Source organism: Fukomys damarensis, unplaced genomic scaffold, assembly GCF_012274545.1.
Source record: "Fukomys damarensis isolate Sample0158 unplaced genomic scaffold, DMR_v1.0_HiC HiC_scaffold_33, whole genome shotgun sequence".
NCBI classification, from domain to species: Eukaryota; Metazoa; Chordata; class Mammalia; order Rodentia; family Bathyergidae; genus Fukomys; species Fukomys damarensis.
The window spans coordinates 55,989,051-56,012,400 of record NW_022900945.1 but is presented as its reverse complement, the minus strand read 5'-3'; the positions used below and the strand labels follow the sequence as shown (position 1 = coordinate 56,012,400).

The 23,350-nt window shown below is 54.8% G+C and overlaps 1 protein-coding gene across 4 annotated transcripts in view; it reads right to left on the bottom strand.

Annotated features, from left to right (window-relative positions):
• The window catches only part of LOC104876049 (small conductance calcium-activated potassium channel protein 3), a 125,131-nt gene that overhangs the window by 6,355 nt on the left and 95,426 nt on the right, over nt 1–23,350 (bottom strand). For 2 of the 4 annotated variants that reach the window (XM_010643921.3, XM_010643923.2), the window contains exons 4-6: nt 13,696–13,837; nt 8,053–8,163; nt 371–498 (exon numbers count right to left, since the gene is read on the bottom strand). In XM_010643921.3, coding sequence (XP_010642223.1) covers nt 371–498; nt 8,053–8,163; nt 13,696–13,837 — 381 coding nt within the window. Of the gene's footprint in view, nt 1–370; nt 499–8,052; nt 8,164–13,695; nt 13,838–15,161; nt 15,203–23,350 lie in introns of those variants that run through there. The other 2 variants (XM_033758168.1, XM_033758167.1) reach the window with 2 other exon arrangements.

Here is a 23,350-nt window from a genome sequence, read left to right as displayed (position 1 = left end):
AAACCCCGAAAAAAAAAAAAAAAAAAAAAAAATTAAAGGTTAAAAAAAAAAGGCTGGGGATTTAGCTAAATGTGAGGGTTCCTGGTTCAATCCCTACCACCACCACCCCCATACTGTTCCATCACAGAAGGTACTCTTGAGTTGCAGTACATAGGGTGCGTGTGCGTGTGCGTGTGCATGAGACGTGAGGCCCTTGGGGACTTTGGCTTTCATTCTTACCTTCCATGGCAGCCTGCCCACAGCCCGGCAGGTGCAGTGAGGGAGCAAGCAGACTGGTTGGGCCCAGGTCCCCACCCCGGTGCTGTGGGTTTCCCCTGTGCCTCCCGGGTGTGTGAGGCTCTGTCCCTGCGGTCGGGGCTGTGGGACTCACTGGTGGATAGCCTGCAGGAACTTCCTCTGGTGCTTCCTGACCTTGGCGTGGTCCATCTTCTTCAGCAGCTTTGTGTGTTTGTAGATCAGCCACGTTTCCCGGAGGACATTGGCCGCGGCGTTCTTGATCTAAGGAGGAAAACAAAGCACGCGGCTGTCAGGGGCATTTTCCTGGGTCTACCACACTGTTTCCTGTGTGTTGCTGTAGTCTACCTCCTAAGAAGACAATTCTGCGTGGTCTACTTTCTTAACCAAGATCAGGAACTCTGAGAAAAGATGATTACAGTTCACCTCTCATTAATCTCGCCCTGGACACAGCAGACTAGAGCTTGGTTGGCATTTCTTCTTGCCTTCTTAATTATTTCAGTGCTGCCTCTCACCTGCTGTCGCCGATGCTATATTTAGACAGGTGCCTAGCGAGGCCTGGAGGCCAGGGTACCTTCTGCAGAGATAAATACGCGCCCCCTCCACCCTTGCAGCAGGTGCCACACCTCTCCTGAGACTTCCTTTTAGTGTGCTGGTGCATCTCTGTGTGCAGTGAGTAAACAGCTTTCCTATGAGCTGGAGGTTTTAAAAGGCCTCTGAGGAAATATCTTTCCCACTGACTGGAACTGCAGGTGCCAAGTCCACTGCGTCCTTTCCAAAATGGCCAAAAACGTTTACAATGCTGTTCCGCATGTAAATGTCATTGGCATAGAAGTGAAATGATTTCAAAGCACTGTCTAAAAATCAGCGAGGATACCGAGGTGTGAACCAAGAGCTGCCTCCCCCAAGGCTGGCTCCTCCACCGCACACGGCAGCCACACGTTTCCACATATGACGCTGTCATCCGTTGACATGGAAACCACTGATATCACCCTGCTCTCAACTGAGCCAGACATATCAATGGCATCCAGATGGCAGGGGACAAAGTTTTAATCCAAACACAGACATCTTCAGCAATTAGTAGCGAGAGCAAGAGAAAACATTCCTTATTGAGCAAAGGCTCGACAGATTTTTGATTAACCATCTCCGTTTCTGTCAGCTGTGCACCGGCACAGGCCCACGGCGAGGCCTGGAAGTGAGAGGCCAGCCCAGGGGAACTCAGGTTACCGGCCGGAAAGGGTTTTAATAAAACCGGAGCGCACAGACCTGCCTCTTCAGACTGACATCAACAGATGGGACGCCGCAAAAATGCAGAGGTGGCAAGGCCTAGCAAACATTGTTTTTCAACCTGATAACTTGTGTGTGTGTTTCAAAAATTTATTACTAAGGCTGGATTATATTTTTTCATTGGCGCTCTGAAGTGATGTTTTTAAAAGAACAGCTAAGTCTTCTAAAAAATGTCTAAGTGACATAAATATTGCTTATTTTGTTCAGTAAAAATCCACTGCACAAATGGTTTCTAGTGATTCAACTGCCCATCTCTAGGACTTTCCCACCTTTGGGGGAGCAGGCAGCGGGGAGCAGAGGCTGGGGACCGGGCTTGGGCGAGAGGGGAGGCCAGGCTGGAGCCCGCGTGACTCTGTCCTCTGCAGGGCAGCGGTGGCGCCACACCGATCTCTACAGCCTCCCCCGGGGCTCCGTGTCTGCGGAAAGCCACCAGGATGAGCAGGAGCAGAGAGCTTGTCCTGGCCTGGGTAAGACCGGCAGAGCGCCGGCACTGGACTTGCCTCTGAACGCTGAGGGCCACAGATATCAGCACTCGTGAGCCTTCGACTGTGGTTTAGGTGAGTGTGGGACAAACAGTGGGAGCAGGGAAGGGAGATGGTCATTGAGCAGTTTAGAAGCCGATGCTTAATTATGCACAAGATGACAAATACGTCCTCACTGTCAGCGCTCCAAGGGGACTGTAGAACTGGTGGTGAGCACAGTGCTGGCTTCTGCCAGGTGCCACGTACAAGTCAGGCCCAAGAATGTCCCATGCATGCTCCCTGGACTCGTTCCCATTTTACAGACAGAGAAACTGAGTCACACAGCAAGGCCACACAGTTACGACTGGCCAGGGCAGTAGTGTGGGTTGGACTCCTACAGGAACTGTAAGTGGCCAGCAGGCACAGTCATTACCATTCAACTCGCCCGCTTCAGAGATGGGATTTGGGGCTGGATCACAGCTAACTAACGGCCACATCAAAACGCGAGCCAGGTCCAAGCGCTCCAGAAGGTTTCCATGTGGCCTGAAGGAAGACTTGACCAGATTTCATTTTCAGAAACAAAATTATTTCCTGTTTGGGGGATCAAGGAATTGGAAAGGACGTTAGATTTTGTTTTTGTTTTAAATCATCACAGCCCTTGCCTAGCAACACAGAAGAACATGGGGTCTGTGTTCCTCACTTAACTTGGGCCCCAGCGCCAGATGCCGCGGCCACAGTGCAGCGGCAGCAAGAGACGGCCCCGTGCGTCCGGGTGAGCACTGCTAAATGCAAGCCTGTGCTGACTGAAATTAATTTCCAGTAAATAGCCTGGCACAAAGCTAAGTAGATCAATATCTGCACGAGAAAAAAGAAATAGGCTTTTAGTTACACTATGCTTTCACAGGTAGGCAGTAAATGCTACTGTGTGCAGCCGGGTCTGCTCCAGTTCGCCTGGCTGATGGCTCCGAGCAGCATGGTGGGACCTCCCGGGCAGGACCTGCCGCTCGTGCCCTTTTCTGAAGGGGCCACGGGCACGCTGAGCTCCCCGGGCAGGGGCACTGGGCCAGGTGATATCCCCACGATGTGGGGTGAGGCAGTGCTCGAGATGGGTTTGGGTTTGGTCAGTTACTTAAGGACAGTTAATTAAGGTCCCTATGTGCATACAGGGTCAGCTTTCTGGCCTCAAAACCCTCAAAAAACATATGTGCTGCCTCACTACTGTGAGTCCATAAACTCTCTCCTCTCCAGATTGACCCTTTTATTCTGACTTGGCTGGGGGTGGCTCCGTGACCTGCCGACTTCAGGAAGGGCTCAGAGATTAGTGGGCCCACGTGAGAAAGGATCCAGCCAAGACCTCAACTGACAGCTGACTCTCCCTGAGCACTTACAAAGTGCCAGGCTCCGGTCTGCGTCCTTTCATTACCCCCAAACTGGATGAACAGACAGACTTATCAGCTCCTCTCAGTCCGTGGCTGAGCTCTGAGACTCACTTTCCTCATCCATTCGTGTAGCCACTGAACATTTAATGAGCACCTACAGTGGACCTGACCCCATTTCAGGAGGTGCGGATACCGCAAAGAACCATCACATCTGTGCCCTCCTGGCATTCACAACTCTGGAAGAGACAGCATGCAAAGTGTAAGAGTGTCAGAGAGTGAGCGCTTCACAGAAACGTGCGGCAGGGCACACGACTAGAGTGTTACAGTGCTACTGACCCGTGAAAGGGCCTGGTGGTGTTCATTACACGGGAGACACTGCAGCCCTTGGCTCGGAGCCGGGCCTCTCCGCACGGATTCACAGCTGCTCTATCGATATTCTGGCCCAATAGACGCCACCTTCTTCCCTCTTGCCTCTCAGTCCCTTGGCCACAGCACACCAGTAAGGCACAGGCTTGCCAAGTCCTGCTGCTTGGTACCACAGAGAGGCTGTGGGCGGCAGGAACACTCGGGGGAGCTGTATGTGGGCCATGAAAGGAGCCCCTTCTTGGGCCCCCCATCCCTCAGGGAGCCAGGAGACAGTAAGTCCGGCTGCCCCCATGGGGAATCCCTAGGAAAGTAATCACAGCTCGTGCATGGCTGCCAGGAACCCCGCCCAGTCGAGGGAGAGAGACACCCATGGCGGTGCTGGTGCTGTGGCTTAGAAGGGGGACAATCACCTTCCCTGCGGGAGGCCTCATTACACAGGCTGCGGGGGGGCCCACTCTCCCTGACTTCCTGCCGCTGCCCCTTCCATGCCTCCCCCGGACTAGGGGCTCCACCCTGCTGCGGTGGGGAAATGGAGGCGCTGAGGCGGAGAGGAGATGTGTGCTGCACGCTGTGGCTTGAAGCTCTTCCCATAGCAGCCTGGCAGTGAATGGTGGATAATTTCATGATGCTATTAATGTGCTGCTTTGGAATTAAACAGGCTTTTCTCTCTAGCAGGCCTGGGACCCTGAACACCAGCCAAATTCTAAGGAGAACTCCCCGGGCTTGTGCTGGGAGACACTTCCAGCCCACCTGCATACCATGGGTTCCCCATGCTGGGTGCACCTCCCCTAGCCCCGGACGCGGGGTGTTCCGGCTCCCACACTTGTTTCCCTGCTGGCTGTTGAAGAAACACTGCCCGATCTGTCTGGGACAGAACGTCTGTGGGGCTGTAAACTGCAGTCCGCTTCCAGGGAGAATTAGTGCCCCTAATAACTGCTTAATTGATTGATTCATTTTAAAGAGATAAAGACTTGCTCTGGGAGTGTACTTGCGGGCCCAGTCAGCTGTGGGCCAGTCGTCTAGGACCCTTTACCAGACTTTCTGTCCCTGGAAGAACAGTGAATACCGTTATTTTCTCCCTATAAAAGTCTATGAGTAAATCTTTGAATTAGCCTGCTGAAAAAAATTTTTTTCTAGCTAGATTGTAATAAAACGTTGACATAAGCTCATAATTAAAGTTTTCTTTAGCATTGTTCAGTAGGCACGAGGTGGGGGGAACGTTTCTGAGCACGTAGTGATACATCCAGAGCTAAATTAGGGTCTAAAGAGGCCACAGGGAAGTAAGGCGCTGGCTAATGGGCAGAGCCGCCCAGGTGATGGCACCGCCCAGGGGAGGCGGGGCTTCACCCGTAGGGGCGGGCCCTGGGGCAGCCCGTCCTGGGCGTTTTGGAAAGGGCTCCTCCTCCTGGGGTCCAGGGCTGCTGCTGGGACTTTGGGGCTGGACTATGGGAACAGCAGTGTGGTTAGCAGACCAGAAGACAAGGGAAGGACTGGCTCCCAAAGTGGTGGGTTTGGTCTCGCCCACTGCTTCACAGGAAGCCTATGTGGAGGTCTTGGGGCAGAGGAGGGCTGGCCGCTGGTCCGAGGGGAGAGCAGGCGGCACAGAGCGTCTCCGCGGTGGGTGGGAACTCTGCAGCCAGCGGCACCTGTGGCGCCCCCGTGCCACCCTCTCGGAAGGGAGCTGGCACTGGAGGGCGGGATGAGGGCAGGGCCAGCTCTACCAGGACCCAGGACAGGCCCACTGTGATGAGTCTGTTATTACAGAAAACAGCCTGGGTCTGCAAGCTCAAGGTCCTGAGTTCAATCCCCGGTACCAAAAAAGAAAGAAAGAAAACAGAAAGCCTGGGCTTGGAGCGTGGTTGGGGAGGAGATGGGCTCTAGGACGTCCCACAGTCACAGTCACACACACACACACACACACACACTCTCTCTCTCTCTCTCTCTCTCTCTCTAGCTGTAAGTTGTAATTATGGACTAGCAATTGCAGTGATACCACAAAGTCAGCATTAAGTACATAGATGCTGCTGCCACCAAACAAGGGAAAGCAGACCAGCCGTGGGCTTCGGGGAACAGAAGTGAGTTGTGCCCCTGAGTCGGCCCCTTCCTCCCATGGTGCACGGGTGACAGCAGGTCTGGTGATGGTGAGGGAGGGCCGAGGCCTGTACGGCGAGACAGGTAGCCCTGCACAACTGGGGTAGTCTTCTAACTTGTGGGCTACGGTTCCTTCTTTCTTGCTTGGATGTTTGAAGAACTAAGGTCTCACGTGCTTGTGAACCTGCTTCTGTTACCTCTGCTAAGTAATCGTGCACTCCTCAGAGGTTTTCAGTGTCCCACGCTGGGTTCCTTGCTCACTGGCTTTCTCTGAGAGCTCACTCACCTAGGAATGGACTCAGATAGTGTCTTTCTCCCCAAGAGGCTGGCAGCTGGAAGTAGGGCCATCTGGTGAGGACAGAGGGGAGGCCAGGACCCCAGGGAAGAAAGGTGGGCTTCTCTAGTGGGCAGGGCAAAGTGAGCCAGAATGTTTCCAGTTATATCTCAGTGAAAGAATCTTTGGAGGCTCCAGTGCCGCCAGCTTTGAAAATCTACTTTCTGCAAGAACCATTCCTTTCACGTTGTTTATATCTCTGGGGGGAAAATTACATACAAAAGGGGCATTTCAATAGATTTCGGTGTTCTCAGCAAAGTGAGATGTTATTCGATTAAAAAGGTAATTTGTGCTCATGGACGAGCAATAAATATTTGTGGGAATGATTTTCAGTCTTGCTTTCCAACAAGTAAGTGGACTTGAGGAGGGTTTTGGGGAATTATTTTTGAAAGACTGAAATTAGCAGCTACAACCCCATCGCCTTCTACATTTATGTTGTAGAAAAAAAGTTGTTTATTTTCCTAGCCTATGAGGGAGCTGGCTTTATTTCCCTCTGGTGCCTGATTGCCTGGTGAAAAATAGGACAAAGGAATAACACAAAACACGAAGTATAGTCTTGGTTTTAAAAAGCAAACCAGAAAAGACAAGACTGTCAGTGTCTCTGCTCCTGGTAAACAACTTCTGAGCAGATTCTGATGGGAAAGCCCCATGCAGGAGGCTGGGGCCAGGGCATCGCCGTGACGTCTTCCCGGGATGCCAGTGTCTTTGCCTTACTTCAGGAAGTGCTGCAGCCCAGCACGAGGTACCACGCTTGGTCCAGGGCCGACTGGGCTCTGCGGGGTCAGTGTGGGCCCAGCAGGCCTCACCCCGACAGTGTCGCCACCTCAACCGTGCTTCTCAGTAGCTCAGGGTGGGATGCACCCAGACGAGCACCCAGAGAAGCCGTCAACAATGTAGGGCTATTTTCTTGTACCAGTTCCTTTTCACGTCAGTAGCAGCTCTTTAAAGAACCCAATACATGTAATCAAAGACCAAACAATCAAACGCCATAAATAATTCTGCTGAGAAACCCGGAGAGGCTTGGCAACTGCACCTTCTGCCACTGCCCCCACGAGCTCACGCACAGCTCTGCAGTTCCCTCTCCCTTTTTGTTCTCCCTGCCTGCCTTTGTCTCTGTTTCTAACACATTTTTTTTACTCCTTTGCAAGTTAATCACTGACTATTTCTCTAGCTTTCGAAAGCCCAAATGGAAATGTGGAGTTGCTTCAGGGTCCCACACAGGGGCAGTGAGGACGGAGACGGCCCCCAGGGTCTGGATCTCTCTGACTCGGGGACAGAAGTCTTGGAGGACGTCCTCTTCCTGACCTGGGTTCCGGCTGCAGTTCTAAGGATGCTTCCGTGAAAACAGGCAGCTCCTGCCTGGCTCGCCTGTCCTGCTGCTTGTTCTCATCTCTGAAATGAGGCTTCTCTGAGCTGACAGTTCAGTGGGGTGTCACACAGTTCACAGCTAAATGAACTCCCTGTTCTTGCCTACTTTCACTTGCTCATCCTCCTTGACCACTTTTGTAAGGGTACAAGTGAGAGACGCCATCCGGAAACACAAAGGGGAGAAATCGGATGGTGACATTTTGATGAACAATGGAATCTTAGGGGCTCTTCTGGAATGATTGTTTTAAATGATTTTTTCCAAAAAGGATTAGATTTAGATACATTTCCAATACAGCTTTTAAGACTCTCTACGGCCCTTCCTAGGGAGAATCATGAAAACATCTGAGCATAAACAAAAACGTTGCACCATGCTGGGTGCTTTATTTGGCACAATTAGGAGAGGGGCGGGTGGGCGCTATCACTGCGTATGACTGGTCTAATGGAAGACAGAAGCCCTGCGTGCTGCCCTGCGGTACCCACAGGGTGTCCTTCCTGACTGGCCCCCCGCAGATATGGATCAGCACCATCTTACCCGTTTGGTGAGCTGTGTGTCCATCATGAAGTTGTGAACGTGCTTCTCCGCTTTGGTGAGCTCCAGCTTCCGGGCCACCACAGCCACCACAAGGGCAGTGCAGCCTGCACCCTGGGGGAGGACATCGGGAGGGCCAGAGGGAGAGAGGACGTCAGTGAGAGGCAAGGCGCAACTCAGCGTGCCCCACGCCGAAGACACCGGCTCTGCGGCTGGTCAAGCCCAAGGCACATGGGCTGTCAAAGCTTGCGGGGGCCCTGATGTCCCCACAAAAGACGGGATCTGCAATACTTGTGCCCTTTATTGGTTCTTACTGCTGTATGGGGCTGAGACCTTGGGACGTTGAACTAACAATCCCAGGTCCCCTGCCAGGCTGTGCGACAGCAGGGGCCAGGAGGTCCAGCACACACGGACGCTCCCTGCCCCACGTGTGTCCCAAGCCCACTGCCAGCCCCAGCCCATGGGCCCAGGACAGCAGGCTGGGCACTCACTGCGGGATGGACCCAAAACCAAGGGAGGCTGAGTTTCCCTGCAAATAACTGAATGAGGAACAACGTGCTTTCCTCCAAGCTCCAAGCAGAGGGAGCACTGCCTGGCACTCAACAGCCACCGGTGCCATAGCTGCATCTTTTTACCTGAAGGCCTAGGCTGTGACACAAACAGGAAGCCAAGACCCTCGGGAGTTCCCAGAATATCAAGGCACAGTAGGTCCCTTATAGGAGAGCATGGCAGAGGGCAGGCCAAGAAGCAGGGTCCAGCTGGGCCTCCCAGTGGCCAGGTCAGGCTCTCTCCTAACCCTCTGGGGTGGGAGAGTGGCCCACCCCAAGGGTTCCACGTGGCCACTCCCATCCTCTTCCTGGGCCCCTCAGTTGGCCCGGAGCGGGGGGCACCCTCTTTCCTAGTTCTGCCCTGGTCGTGACCAGCAGCCCTGTCCTTGGCAGGAGAGGACTCCTCACAGCCTGTCACCCTCTTCCTGTAACAGGGACCACCCTGACTGCCACTTACGGAAAGAGATGATGAACTCATCAAAGCCAACCGTGGGATCCTCTGGTTGCCAAACAGTCAGCACCGTTTTAACAATAAAAACAGCGCAGTTGAGTAGCACCAGGACGCAATATTGAAGAAATCCATCAGTTACACTGTTGGTTATCAGGCCTTCAAAACGGGTGTGAGGTGGACAAGAGTCCTTTTCAGAGTTCCTGTAAGGCACCAGAGCTGGCAGGGATAGCTCAGTCCCTGGGCTGTCCTTGACACCCTTTCTCTCTTTTCCCATGGCCTGTGTGCAGCCTTGGCATGGTTAAAGTTGAGGCTTTCTCCTGATTTTCCACAAGGGTTTCCATTAAAACAATTGAGTGTTTGCTGATACATTTGGTAGCCACCCATTCTGAGCAGAGCAACATGAAAAGAACTGGGTCTGTGTGAACTTCCTTTTCTGACCTCATTTTCCTCTTTTGTCTGAGGAAAGCTATGTTTCCTTGGCATCTGTGACTCACAGGAGATTCTGTGCCCAATCTTCAGAGAATGCGGGCAGTTGGACAGCCTGGTCTATAGCTACAATCAATTTAGCCAGGTCTCCAAAATTAAAAAAAAAAAAGCTTAAAAGAAGCTGTCCTGGAGGAAGATGTGCACTTGTCCCCTGCCTCTGTATGGAGTTCCAAAAGTACACTGGGATCAAAGTCCGCAGAGAGGGGCAGATCAGCGTTTAAAACGGATGTCCTACCCAGAGGATTCTCCCTGGCTCTGTTCTCCCTCACTGCCCTATGACACCTCGTTTACATCATCCCGAAGGCTGGGGTGCAACAGCCAGAATCTCCCTCCTCACGGCCGCCTCAGGCTTTGATCACCCACATCTAGCTGGCTGGACGCAGGCGGCTTCTAATTAGAAGCTACAGTGCTTGAACTAAAGAACCATTCGTCTCCTGTGAGAAAGATACATTTTGCGTGGAGCCTGGAAGGTGGACCAGACTGTATCTCCCAACTTCTCGGAACTTAAGAATGTCGGGATTCCCTTAGGGCTGTTTCTCTGGACGCTGCTGCCTTCTTGACCCCTGATTCCAACTTGAATAGATGGCGGCAGAGCCTCTCAGTTTGCTTTTCTTTTAGATAACCTGACATCTGTCTGTAGTTAGGAAAGGCGCCGACAGTGACGCCTATCCAGGTCATTTCCAGGGACAAGGACCGAGTCAGAGCTTGGTGAGCTTCAGACAGCGGTGGGAGCGCTGAGGTCCAGGCTGTGTGCGCTGGGTGGGGATGAGGGGCTGCAGGGATGACAGGAGGGGAAGGAAAGGGAACGAGGTGGGGTGCCGCGGGCTAAACAGCAAAGGCCAGGAGATGGACGAGGAGGAGGAAGCTGCGGACTAAGGAAAGAGGGGCGGGCGGATGGGACTGAGAGGGAGGAGGGAGGGACAGGAGCGCAAGATGAGGACCCTTTGAAGGGAGCAGAGGAAAATGAAGACCACGTCTCCAAGCTCCTTTCGGAGCGATGGCTTCCACTTCAGGTGGAGCTCATCTCTCCGCAGGGCCCCGGCAGCCGCTGCGGTGTCGGTGTGACGCCGTGACATTTCCTGAGACAAAGTGACAGGACCGACCAGGCGCCCTGTAGCCCACCTGGATTCTGCGCATGGCTGGGGGACAGAGGGCTGGCGAGGGGGGACACACTGGGACAGGAGAGGTGGGAGCTCTGACACGCGCCCCGGGTCAGCTGGGTGAGCTGTCGCTTGGCCCTCCTGCCCCGGGCTGGGCCACGGCCTGAACCGCGGTGGACAGCAACTGGCCCGAGCCTGCTCCGCCTGCCCGATTCCCACGACGGGGGCGGTGGGGCGGGACGGCCTCCGAGTCAGTCACCCCAAGGCGTTGGCAGGCAACAGGTGGCCAGCGGACTGCCCAGGGCATCGCAGGCCGACCCAGACCTGCCCAACCCCTGCACAGCCATCCTCCCCCATCTTGTTTCCAAGAAACATTTCCAGCTGGAAAATCTTAGAAGCTGGAAAAACAAGGATCCCAAGGGGAATAGTATGAGATGTTCTTAACTAAAGAAGCATAAAATAAAACAAAACATAAATGAAAGTGACAAATGGAGGAGAGAAGCCCGGAGGACTTATAGTTGGATTCTGTTGCTGCAAAGGATTCCACATAACAACTAAACTAACATCAGCCGGCCAGAGACCAAGGTGCTTCGGGAGCGGTGTGGCCCACAGTGACACTAAGCAGATCTGGTCAGCTCTCGGCGCTCCTCACACTGCGACGAAACGGGCACTACCTCTCCCTCAGCCTCGCTTCGCCTGCTGGTCTGAAGCTCCGGAAGGCTCCAGAGCCCGGCCCGCTTGAGGACGTGGCTCATCTGAAAAGCAGCCACCAGCCGGCAGACGCAGGGCCCGACGGCCTCCCAGACGTCTGGAGGATCAGTGGCCACAGTTTCGTGCGCAGTTCTGATTCAGGGCACCACAGAAGGCCAGCTGTCCCTGTCCGGCATCACGAAGCATCCTGAAAAGTCCGCATGCAGACACTGGATGGGGCGGTGCCCGTGCTCTGGGTGAGGCCTCTCAACACAGCAGGCCTGCGCCAGCAATGTCAGGCTGTCCAGACAATTACACACCCTGCCTAATGGCTGCTAATTACACCGTGACTGGGATTGCCAAGAGAAAACAATGATTAAGACGGTTCGCAGCCTGCACACACAAATCCTTCCTCTCCCTTCCCCGGCAGGCCTCGCCTTGGCCTTCGCGGTGTCCATGGCAACCACACAGGAAGCCCTGCCTTCCGTCAAGGCACTCCAAGCAGCGATGAGAAGATGGTGCACGGTGTGCACCTCCCAGGGGATGAGTCAGCGGCAGAGTAACACTGGGTGCAACCACCGGTCCCCAGCAAGGGGCTGCCTGGCGGGGAAGGCCGCAGGGGCCTGCAGACTGAGGGCGCACGCCGGGAGGCCGGTCCGCGCAGAAGGTGAGGTCAGGGCCACGCGAGGTGGGCAACGGCTCCCTCGCCGGTCTGTCCTGCCTCGGTCCACACGGAGTGGACACGCCCTTCCAGGGGCACTGTGGACCTCGAAGCAAAGGGTGCTGCAGGGCAGGCTGGTCCCACAGGTACCACTCTGCTGTCAGAGATGCGGCCAGGAACTGGGGACCCCACAGCGACAACGGCTTGAATTCAAAGGTCTCAGCGCCTCCCTGCTGGAGCAGCCCAAAGCCCGGGCCCTGGAGTGGCTCTCAGAAGGCAGGCTTTGGCCTTCCAGTGGCATTTCGTCCCTTTCTGGCAGGGAGAAGCCTTCCGTTTCCTGGCGACAGCTGGAGCCATGCCAGCCCCTAATGGACAGGAGGCGCTTCTCCTACCGCCCAGGCCACTCTGTCTGCATCTGGGGGAGGAGCACCGCCTCGGATGGGCCTCCTCCCCCTGGGCAGCTGAGGGAGGTGACCTGTCCTCCACACGAGCCCTGAGGCCACCAGGCTGAGCATAGTGGGGATGGGGGGGCGGCCTGGGGAGGCCCTGGAGGAGGGAGTCACTGTCCTCACAGCAGGAAGAGGGTCTGTCCCACGCCAAGAACACAGAGGGGAGGTAGGGAGGGGAGGGCACAGCGCAGTTGGGTGCAGACGAAGCCCCGGGGAGGCCTGCAGTGGCGGCTGTGAGCACCGCACCGCCTCCACCCTCAGCCAGGCCTCCAAGGTGCCTTCCCTTTGAGTGTTTGCTTCTTCTTCTGAAAAGAACATCTCCCTGCTCTCACACCGTGCTCATCCTAGGAATCCAGGATGGGCACAGAGCAGCGCCCCCCATCCCACACCCAGGGCACAGCAAAGCCAAAGGGGAGAAATGGGGGGCACAGAGGAGGCCACCAGTACTGGCCCTGTGCACTTGTGCGCCATGAACTTCCACGTAAACCGTGTGCTGGGCCTTGAGGGGCAGTGAGCAGGGTGGCAGAGGGAGGACACAGTACACCTGCCGGGCATGGGGTGGGCTTGTCCTGCGAGGGCCAGCGCTGGGTGGGACTTGGCTCTCGGGCCCAGCACCTTGCTACGTTGGAGCCTGGGACTGGCAAGAGCTGGGTGGTCAGGACCCAGCAGCCTAGGACCTGTTGGGGACATAGCTCTTTCCCCAGCCCCTGCCTCTTTGAGTTCCAGCTAAACTTGCCATGGTCCTGGGGACGGGTGGAGCCCTGAGGCCACAGAGGTGACTAAGGGTCTGACTGGTCACCAGCTTCCCCACACGTGCTGGGCAGGCAGGAAACAGACTAGCAACTGCCAGAACAGGTGCCTCACTCGTGCCTCGCAAAAGAAGCTGAAAAGGAAAACCCACTGTAGAGTTCACATCTTCATTGTTTTTTTGGTGGGGGGTACTGGGCCTCAAACACGGGCCCTTACATTTGTGAGGCACGTGGCGGAACCACTGAGCCAGATCCTCTGCTGTTTTGTTTTGGTGGTGATACTGGGCCTTTGCACTGAGCTACATTTCCAGCTCTTTTTTTATCTTTTATTTTGCGACTAGTGAGTAGCTACGAGCTACTTGTCCAGCCTGGGCTCAAACTTGCAACCCTCCGCCTCTGCTCCCAGAGCGCTGGGGTTATAGGTGCGCGCCCCACAGGGGGATGTGCCCAGGCCGGCGGGGAGAGCCCTGCTGTCAGTGCACGGGGCGGGGTCCCGGGCGGGCGGTACTCACCATGATGCCAGTGAGAAGGCAGACGCCCTTCCCACAGTAGGTGTGGGGCACCATATCCCCGTAGCCGATGGAAAGGAATGTGATGGAGATGAGCCACATGGCGCCCAGAAAGTTGCTGGTCACATCCTGCTGGTCATGGTACCTGCCGAGGGAAGACGGGAGTCAGCGGGATTCGCTGGTGCAGCCCGGGGCACAGGCTGTGCACAAACCCGGACGGGGAAGGCAACGAGGGGTTTTGCTGGGGAGGATGCAGCAGCAGTGGCAGCACACAGAGATAACTTCCTTCCCCTCCTCCTCTCCCTCCCTCCCTTCTTTCCTTCATGTTTTTCTTTTTGCAGTACTGGGGATCGAACCCACGGCCTTCACACTGAGCTGCTTCCCCAGCCCTTTTTAAAATTTTGAGACAGAGTGTCAATAAGTCACTAAGTTCTCCAGGCTGAGCTTGAACTTGTGATCCTCCTGCCTCAGCCTCCCAGAGTGCCGGGACTGCAGGAAAGCACCACCATGCCTGCCTCACAGATTCCTTTAGAGGGTACAAGGTGGCGGCCACGCCAATCCAGCCCTGCCTGCAGCTTCCATCCAGCCAGGGCCCTGCCACAGCTGAGCCCAGAGGGAAAGCCTGCTTTGCCCCACACCACGGCCATTCTTTCAGTGCTGGCGAGACGACTTTGGATGAAATCATGCAGTCATGAAATTTAAATTTTCCCTTCTCGGCCGAAAGTCTAAATGTACGTGACGTGATTTTTCTGAAATTGCAAGCTCCACAACAGAGAAACTGTCAAAAAGAAAACCACTTTACCCATTTAAGGAAGCAGACGGGCCGGCTGGCCCCCCAAGTCTGCCCAGGAGCCCCCAGGCCACAGGGGCGCCGTCTCCTCTGTGGGCTAGACAGGGCAGCAGCTGGCAGGATGGCAATTCCACGGTCCTCTGCCTCAGCCCTGCTCGCCTTCTCCCCAGGTCAGCCCCGTGGGTGGGCACCAGAAGGGGCTGGCAGTGACCTCGGTCCCAGCTATGGGGGCAGTCAGAGCCGGGGTGACCGAATCAAGATGCCGCAGTGTGGCAGTGAGGAGAGGCGCCCAGTGCCCAGGCCTCGAGGCCCCGCCTCCCGGGACGGCATTATGGCCCTTTAATTCTGTTTACTTATTTGGTTTTGCTAAATTGCCCGGCCCAGCCTCCAGCCCATCCCTCCTGCCTCTGCTTCCCCAGCAGCCACCTGAGCACAGACTGGGCGGCCACACCTGGTTTATAGCCTGTTACCACGGTACACTCTTTTCTTAGTGTACTTTGCCATACAGAATGGTGATGTTCCTTTTGGGGTACTGGTACAGGCAGATCACAAACCTTGATCGTTTTCTTCCCCTCCCTCTGGTCCCCTTCCCATCTCCAAAGTCTGCCTGTTTCCTACCAGCCCTCTTATTCGTTTATTTAAATATTTCCCATAGAAGAGAAATCATGCAATACTTAACTTCTGAGCCTGACCTTTCTTTAGCATTAAGTTCCATCCATTTTTTGCAAACGACAGGATTTCATTCTTATTTGTGGCTGAGTAGTGCTCCACTGTGCACAAATGCCACATTTCCTTTATCCATTTGGCAGCTGACGGATACGCAGCTGTTTCCAGAGCGAGGCTGTTGTGAGCTGCGCTGTGTCACGTGCGCAGGCAGGAGTGCGTCGCTGTAGCAGGCTGCCTCTAATTCCTCTGGGGGTGCACCCTCAGCCTTCGGAGGGCTCTCCACACGGACTTCCACAGTGGTTGTACGAGTTACACTCTCACTAGCCATGTAAAAGGCTTCTTCCTTTCCCCACAGCCTTGCCAGTATTTGTTGTCGTTGGATTTCTTGACGATGGCCATTCTATCTGTGTTGCTGATTTGCATCTCTCCAGGGGCCAGCGATGTTGAGCACTGCTTTACAGCCCTTTACACAGAGGCCTCCTGCGGCCGCTGCTCCTTTCGCCCTGCACCATGGGTGCCATGCCGGAGGCACCTTCATCCTGCTCTCCCAACCTCTGGAACTGTGAAAAATAAGCCTCTGTTCTTATACCTTCCCTAGGTGGCGGCAGTCTGAGACAGCACCACCAGCAGCCAAAACAGTTCCGCCAAAGAGCAAGATGGCGCTGTCCCAGGAACCAGCGGGAGAGGGCGCCCCGGAGAGCCCAGGCCCAGCCCTGGGTGGCCTGGCTGCGGCCTGGGGTGCAGCCTTCAGGACAGAGTCCCCCAAACGACACCAACGGGCTGCGTTTGTCTTGGAGGTCACCGCTCCTCGAGAAAAGCCCAGCGCTTGGTCAGCCTCGGGAGGCCCTGGGAGGAGGCCGAGGCAGGGCTAGGGAGAGCAGAAGGTGGGGCCCGGGAGGTGACACGCGTGGGACAGGCCTGGGGCTCGGGTAAGCACCGCGGCTCTTGTCAGTGTCCTCTTCCCTCGGGCGGCCACTCTCCTCCCCGTCCCTGGTAGGTGGGCAGGGACAGCTGCAGGGCGTGTACCTGGGGATGGGAGTGGAGGGAAAACAGGCAGGTGTTGCCCGCCTTGGGAAATACCAGGAGCACTGCACAGTGACCCCACTTATCAAGCACGGACTGTGTGGCTGACATCTTGAGCTGAAACACTCTAATTCCATCCCGCAGGAAGTCCAGAGATGTTGAGTGACTTGCCCAAGTCACACAGGAAGGAGCCAAAGCGACACCCGGGCTCCTTTCTCTACTCCACTAGCATTAGAGAGGCAGGAGCAGCTGGCGTGTGTCTCAGGGAAAGGTGGGGATGTTTTAGTGAGAGGGATTGTATGGCTCAATCCCAAGGCCTCCAAAAGGCTCGAGTGTTCAGAACCCGGCCTTGGAGAGGTGACTGGATCATGGGGCGCTAACCTCAGTAGGGGACTCATCCCCTGATGAGTTCACGGCTGAACGTGCTGTTAGGAGGTGGGGCCAGGCTGGAGGTGGCTGCTGGAGATGTGACCAAGGGTCACCTTCTCTCTGGTTCTTCCTGCCTGCTGTGCTTCCTGGCTGCCGTGGGTTGAGCCACTTTCTCTGCCACACCCTTCCACCATACGTGCTGCCTTGGAGCTGGCGACTATGGACTGAAACCCTGAAACCGTGAGCCTATAGGAAACCTCTCTCCTTTAGGTTGTGCATGTCAGGCCCTCGGTTCCAGTGATGAAAGCTGGGCTCCGGTAACAGGCGATGAGCTAGCTTTGGAGACCAGTGGGTTCCAGTGTTGGAGGGCCTGGAATTCTAGGAGTGGAAGTTTGATTTCAGTCTTAGAGTCCTTGGAAGTAACTCAACTCCTGAGCAGGAAGGCGGCATGGCTCTCGGGGAGGAACAGTCTGCAGGCGGTGAGGTGACCCAGCAGGAGCGCAAAGGCAGGAAAGGGCAGGCAGCAGCTGACACCCAGCCCGGCCCTCGTCAGCTGGGGCTCATCCAGCCCATGTGCATCCTTGACTGCAGTGAGATGGGGTGGTGCCAGCCTTTCTGTCACTGTCTGCAAGAAGGCAGGGGTGCCTGGTGCTTGTGGGGCAGCTAAAAGTGTTGCTGGGACAGTGGCTTTACCTGCCTCCGCCTCTCTGCTCCACCCTGGGGCCCTAGTTTCCCCAGGGCTGGCCTAGGTCAGCCCCTCTGGCTGTCCTGGAGGAGTACGGCGCCCAACACTGACCCCTGTGGCCATCCTGCTCACCTGCCCTGCTGGGCGCAGGCTGTGCCCCAGCACCCGCATGCCAATGGCAATGGTGACAAAGGTGCACTCCAAGCAGGACCCCAGGACCTGGCTCAGTGGGCAAGCGGGGCCCCAGGGTCCAGTTCCAGCTCTGCCTGAAGGAGGCCCAGGGCCCTGGACGAGGGACTTCACCTCTCCGTGACTCAGTTTCCTTTATGCTAGTGGAAGATGAAGTGCAGCACAGAAGCAATGTTTGGCCCAGAGCAGCACATGCGCAGGCGGCTCCACATGCTGGCCTTGACAGGGCCGCTGTCGGTGCCCAAGAAAGGGTGCGTGGGGCGGCTGCGGACAAGCGGTGCAGAGCCCCTCAGGGTGAGGCTTCCACAAAGTCCTCAAGTTTAGGCTGCAGAAGTTTTGAGGTTTTTTTTAAGACAGTACCAGGGATTGAACCCAGGGCTTTTGTTTGTACTGAGCTACACGACTAGTCCTTTTTTAATTTTTAATTTTGAGACACAGTCTCACTAAGTGTCTGTGTTGCCCAGGTTGAACTAGAAGTTGCAAACTTCCTGCCTCAGCCTCATGAACTGCTGGGATTATAATTAAGTGTGCATCACTATAGGTGGCAGAGCTATTTGATATAGGGACAAAAAGAAAGGGCACAAGACACTCAGTGTCCAACAGTTATTCTTCTAGTAGCTAGACGCAGTCTGAAGAGGTCAGGCCCCAGGTGGGGAGGGCCTCAAATGCCGAACAGGAGGTCTGGGTTTAATTTGTAGCCTGTCTTCGTGTATACTACATTATCAGCGTGCTTTGCACATGGGTCTCCATGGTCCTCCTTTCTTGGAAAATTCTGCATCTTGGGCCAGGGATTTAGCTCAGGGGTGCCGCGCCTGCCTCACTAGTGCAAGGTCTTGAGTTCTATCCCCGGAGGAGAAAAAAGAAAGAAAAAGAAAGTTCTGCACTTTAGACCAGGGTCCCCTGGGTGCCTGGTGCTCCGCGGTCATGGCCACCCTAGTCCTCTGTGAGCAGACTCTGAAGCAGAGGTTAGAGACTGAGTGGAAGCAAATAAAAAGCATGGAAAAGCTCCTTCTAAAGATGATGTCTGAATTACTGCTTCTGGGGGGTAAATTCCCTTCTTTTTCACCGGCCACACAAAGCCCTGTTGGTTCCTTGTGAAAAGAGAAGTGGTCTTGAGAGCCACACAGGCCCTGGCCATCCGCCTTCGGTGACTCCTCTGTGGGGGCTGGGAAGAGGCTGTGACTGGGATGGGTCCCCACTTCACGCCGCAGCGTCCCCATGGAGACAGAGATGCAGCTCACCAGCAGGAAGTAACGCGGGGAAAGCTGGGTGGTGACTCAGGACCGTGGGAGTAGAGGGGAGGGAGGACACGCTTCTAAACCTATTCACGCTTTTAGAGTGGTTTACACATGTCACAAATTCACCAACTAATCTCACACTGTTTCCTGCAATGGAGATTTTTGCGGGGGGAGGAATAATTTCATGTTAAGGGCGGAAGAGAAAGAGATGTAGTTTTTCTTTGAGATCTACAGTAATTATTATAGCCACGGATTTATCCTTCAGGAGGGTGGACTATAGTTGTTGTTGTTTGTTTTGTTTTGTTTTGTTTTGTTTTGTTTTTGCTTTGTTTAGATTTATTTTATTCTTGTTTTTGGTACTGGGAATCGAACTCAGGATCTTGTGCTTGTGAGGCAGGCACGGCACCACTGAGCTAAATCCCTGGCCGCCATAGTTGTTTTTTTAATCTCCTTCTAACACTACAGAATAAATGAGAGGTATGAAGGACTGGAGGGTTAGCCACAGATGATGGATTTAACATACATGTCTATTTTTGCTCCCTCAAATCCCTTACAACTAAAAGTTTGTCATCCCCTACTTTTTCAAAGTAATCAAGGAATCCCCAGACACCTGAGGAAAGTCTCTAACATTAAAGACACAGACCAAATCAGTCAATTAAGACAAAACAAGGAAAAAAGACTATGGATCAAACACAGACCATTCAGAGAAGAACTCTTGGCGGGGGGATCCTATAATTAATGTCTTCGGAGAGAGAAAATAAGACACCAAACCCATCAAACAAGAACGGTGTGCTCTACAAAGGAAGGCAGGAAGAGAAAGAAAAGAAAACAAAACATGAGAAAATCAGTGAGTCCTCTACCTCTACGGATTCAGATACTAAAGTTCTAGAAGAGAGAAATGAACAGGAGGAAGCAGATAAAGAAGGGAGAAGTAATAATCATGAAGGAAACCACTCAGAAATATCTGCAGAACTGTGGAGCACAAGTTTCCAAATCAAGGCCCCGCCCCAGCCTGAAGCACAGCAGATGAAGACAAACTGAGCCCACCTCCTGGAAACAGGAGTCCCCAGCAGTGTGGTGGGCAAGGAGAGGGCCCTGCAGGCAGCCGGCGGGACAGCAAATGGTAGAATAGCAAAGCAGCATTGCTTTGGACTTTGATGCTGGAACCAGAAGCTGGGGCCACAAAATAAAGCCTTCAAAATTCAGAAGGGAAATCATTTGCCAATCAGAACTCCAAACCAGAGAGATCAGAGTTCCCAGCCATGGAAGGCATGAGTTAAATCCCGGGGCAGCACGAAGGCATTTTCAGTGTTCCGGGCTCTGGAAGACTGGCCTCCGGTACACAGAGGGAGTCACGGCAGCCTCGGGTCAGCAGGGCCAAGGAGTGAGCCGTGGGGAAGAAGACAGGGGCCAAAGGAAATCTAGACCCAGTAGGCCTGGGGCCCGGGGCAGGGGACCTCAGGAGGATCTGTGCCCAGGGAGAGGGGCGTCTGGGCCCGAGCAAGTGAGGAAGCTCTGGGGCCCGATCCAAGGTGGCAAAATTCACAGGGAAAAAACGATGCACCTGAACTTCCTGAGCTTTAGATAACCACAAGGGTTTGAGCTGAGTTAGTGATAAATATGTGGAAAACTAAGCAAATGAACAAACACGATAATTAACATCTGCAGAAAAAATGAAGAATTTTATGGGAAAGGAAAAGTTATCATATTTTACTCAAGTATGAATAGAATCAAATTAGTGTTGACTGAGTGATATAAACAGCAATTGCTGATTTAACCCGAATTGGGATGTTACTGTAAAGTGGGGGAGAGTTGAAGGGGGGGAGCCGGCTTCGCCTCCCGCCAGGGGAAGGGTGGGCAGACAAGGGCGAAAGCCAAAACACCCAAAGCAACCACACAGCGCGGTCTTTAGGGACACAGCGGTAAAAGCAACATTCATGAGCAAAAGGGGCTGCAGTGGGCGCTGCTGGAGGACCCAGGACGGTCGGCCCCCCAGCCCCAGCCTTTGATCTGCCTGCTGCTGTTTCCCCTCCCCTCCCCTCCTTTCCCTTCCCTTCTCTCTTCTCTGCCCACACTTGGCTCAAACTCGGAGCCCTCCTGCTCCAGCCTCCCAGACAGCTGGGCCACTACTCTTGGCTCCTTGTATGATTTTTAAAGAAATCCTTCCCTACCTGGGCTTATGAGGCCTTCTTTTACATGTTTTTAACGCTGTCCTTCTCACTCATCTTTTACTCCTCTGGAGCTGACTGTGTGTATGGTGTGAGGTAGGGGTTCAACTTCACTTTTTAATCTGGATGACAGATGGTCTCCGCCCCTTGGGGTGCAGGCCGCCCTTCCCCAACTGTCCTGTCTTACGGATCAAACGCACAAACGGTATCACCACCGGCGCTTCCGTTCGGCCGGCTTGGTCCCCTGTCCTGAAAGACATACAGCAGTCGTCCTTGGAGCCTTTTCTGAGTACCTCCTGGACCTAATGTACAAAAAAGGCCCTCAGGAGACGCCTGTGGGACGGACACGGCTCACTCGCGGCTTTTCCTGGCCCCTGTGAGAGCTGTGCTCGCCTCTAACTCAGGCAGGCGTGCTGAGTGCCTTCAGCTGTTCTCAGCTGACAGACTTCTGTCAAAGTGGCTGCCAGATTCCTTGGCTTGGAGTCAGTTCTCACTGTTAGTAAGAATTCAGCTTCTTGACACCAGCTTTGAGCGGTTACAGCAGCAGGGAACAGGAAGTAACCCTCAGAGAGGTGGCTGCCTCTTCCTCCTCCTTTTCCAGAGGGGTCTGCACACATTTGTGAGCTGGTTTTTACACTTTTCACATGGATCTAGGTGACAGGGTGGCTCTGCCCATTTGTCCTAGGCTGGGCTCATGCCGGAAGTGTGCAGGCATGGAGCCAGGCCGCGTGAGAACTCCACCGGTTCGGCCTTCACTCGTCCTGGGCCCCAGAGTCACAGGTTCAGACCCTGCACAGAGCCAGGGCCAGTCCTGCTGAAGTCTCCGATGAAGAACCCGACCGCAGGATCACCTCGGCACCCTGGTGCCCCTCTCCCCCGGGACTGCTTTGCATAGTCAGCGGTGTGGTGGCCCCTCTCTGCCTGTCTTCCGGCTCCTTCCTCTTGCCTCTTCCTCAGCACGGTGGTGCCGCAGCCTTGTGCACACGCCACTTCGGTCCTGCCCCGCTTGCCGCTGTCTGCCGGTCAGGACGCTGTCCTCCTCCTCCTCTGTCTTCCCCTCTTCTGGCTCTTCCTTCTCCTTTTTCTTCTTCCTCTTCTTTTTTCATCTTCTTTTCCACTTTCTCCTCCTCTTCTTTTCTTTTCTTTTTGTGGCATTAGGGATTGAACTCAGGGACTTTACAATGAACTGCATCCCCAGCCCTTTGTTATTTTTCATTTTGAGACAAGGTCTCAGTAAGTTGCCCAGGCTAGACTTGAACTTGCAATCCTCCTGCCTCAGCCTCCCAGTATGCTGCGATTATAGGCGTGCTCCACTACTCCCAGCTCACTGCTCCCTTCTGATTGTTCACGATCTAACTCAAATCCCATCCCAGCTCACCCAGTCAAAGCAAGCACCCTGCCTCTAACCCGCAAGCCCCTGGAGTCTGTGCGTCCAGCGGCTGTCCTCACACTGTCACACAGGAGGCCCAGGCGCTTGGTGTTGAGCTCATACACGGGCTCCAGGGCCGCGCCATCCCATCCGGTCAGGTCTTTCTTTCCCTTAATATCTGCATGACCTTGTCCTCAGTTTCCCCACCTGTAAAAGGGACAGCTGTTGTGCCAACTCACAGCTGCTGTGAGGATCGTAATGAGCTGATGCACCAGGAGCAATCAAACCTGAGCTTGGCACGAAGCTGAACCAAAGCAATGTTGGCCCTGTGCAGCCACCGTCTTCAGTGTAGGAGTTGAGCCTGGGCAGAGGGGAAAGAGCACAGGATCCGGAGCCCGGATCGGCCCTGAGGCTCTGTCACTGCCTGTCCTCCTGCAGGGAAGCAGACGTGACCCTGACCATGCCCACCTGCCGGCTTCAGGGCTGCGGCGAGGGGCTACAGTACTGACCTTGACAGCCAAAGGCTGCCCCCACCTGGGGCTCTGTCCTCGTGACATGTGACAAGGACAGCCACAAGGAGGTAGAGGGAGGGCCTGCAGATTATCCTCGGCTCTTCCTTGTCCCTGGTTCTCCTGATGGGCCACAGCCCCTCCCTGCCATCCAACCCTGCTGGCTCCAGCAGCATCCGTTCACTTCCTGTGCCTGCCCCTGGCCAGCCCCATCCCCGAATCCAGGCTACTGAGCAGCCAAGTCCCTGCCTCCGCCTGCAATCTATGCCGCGTCTCCTCCCTGCCCCAGCTCAGTGCCTCTGCAGCAGCCAGCATGGGCCTCCAAAGAGAAGAGGCGCAGCCCACATCCCCAGAGCAAAGGCTGGTCCCTCGGGGCCACAGCCACCTCCACACCTGCCGACCCCAGGGCCCTGAGCACGTATCGGCTTGCAGGGAGGAGCCCCCCACCATCTACAGCTGCAGCTGCACCCCAGCCTCCTGCTCTGTGCCCGCCTCCTCCACATGGATCGCTGCCTGACACGTAATGCGTGTTTGGCTTAGTTTGTGGTTATTAGAATATAAGCTGACAGGCAGGCCCAGGATGGAGCTCAGTGGTACCACGCCAATCTCACGAGTGCAAGGTCCTGAGTTTGATCCCCAGTACCTCAAAAAA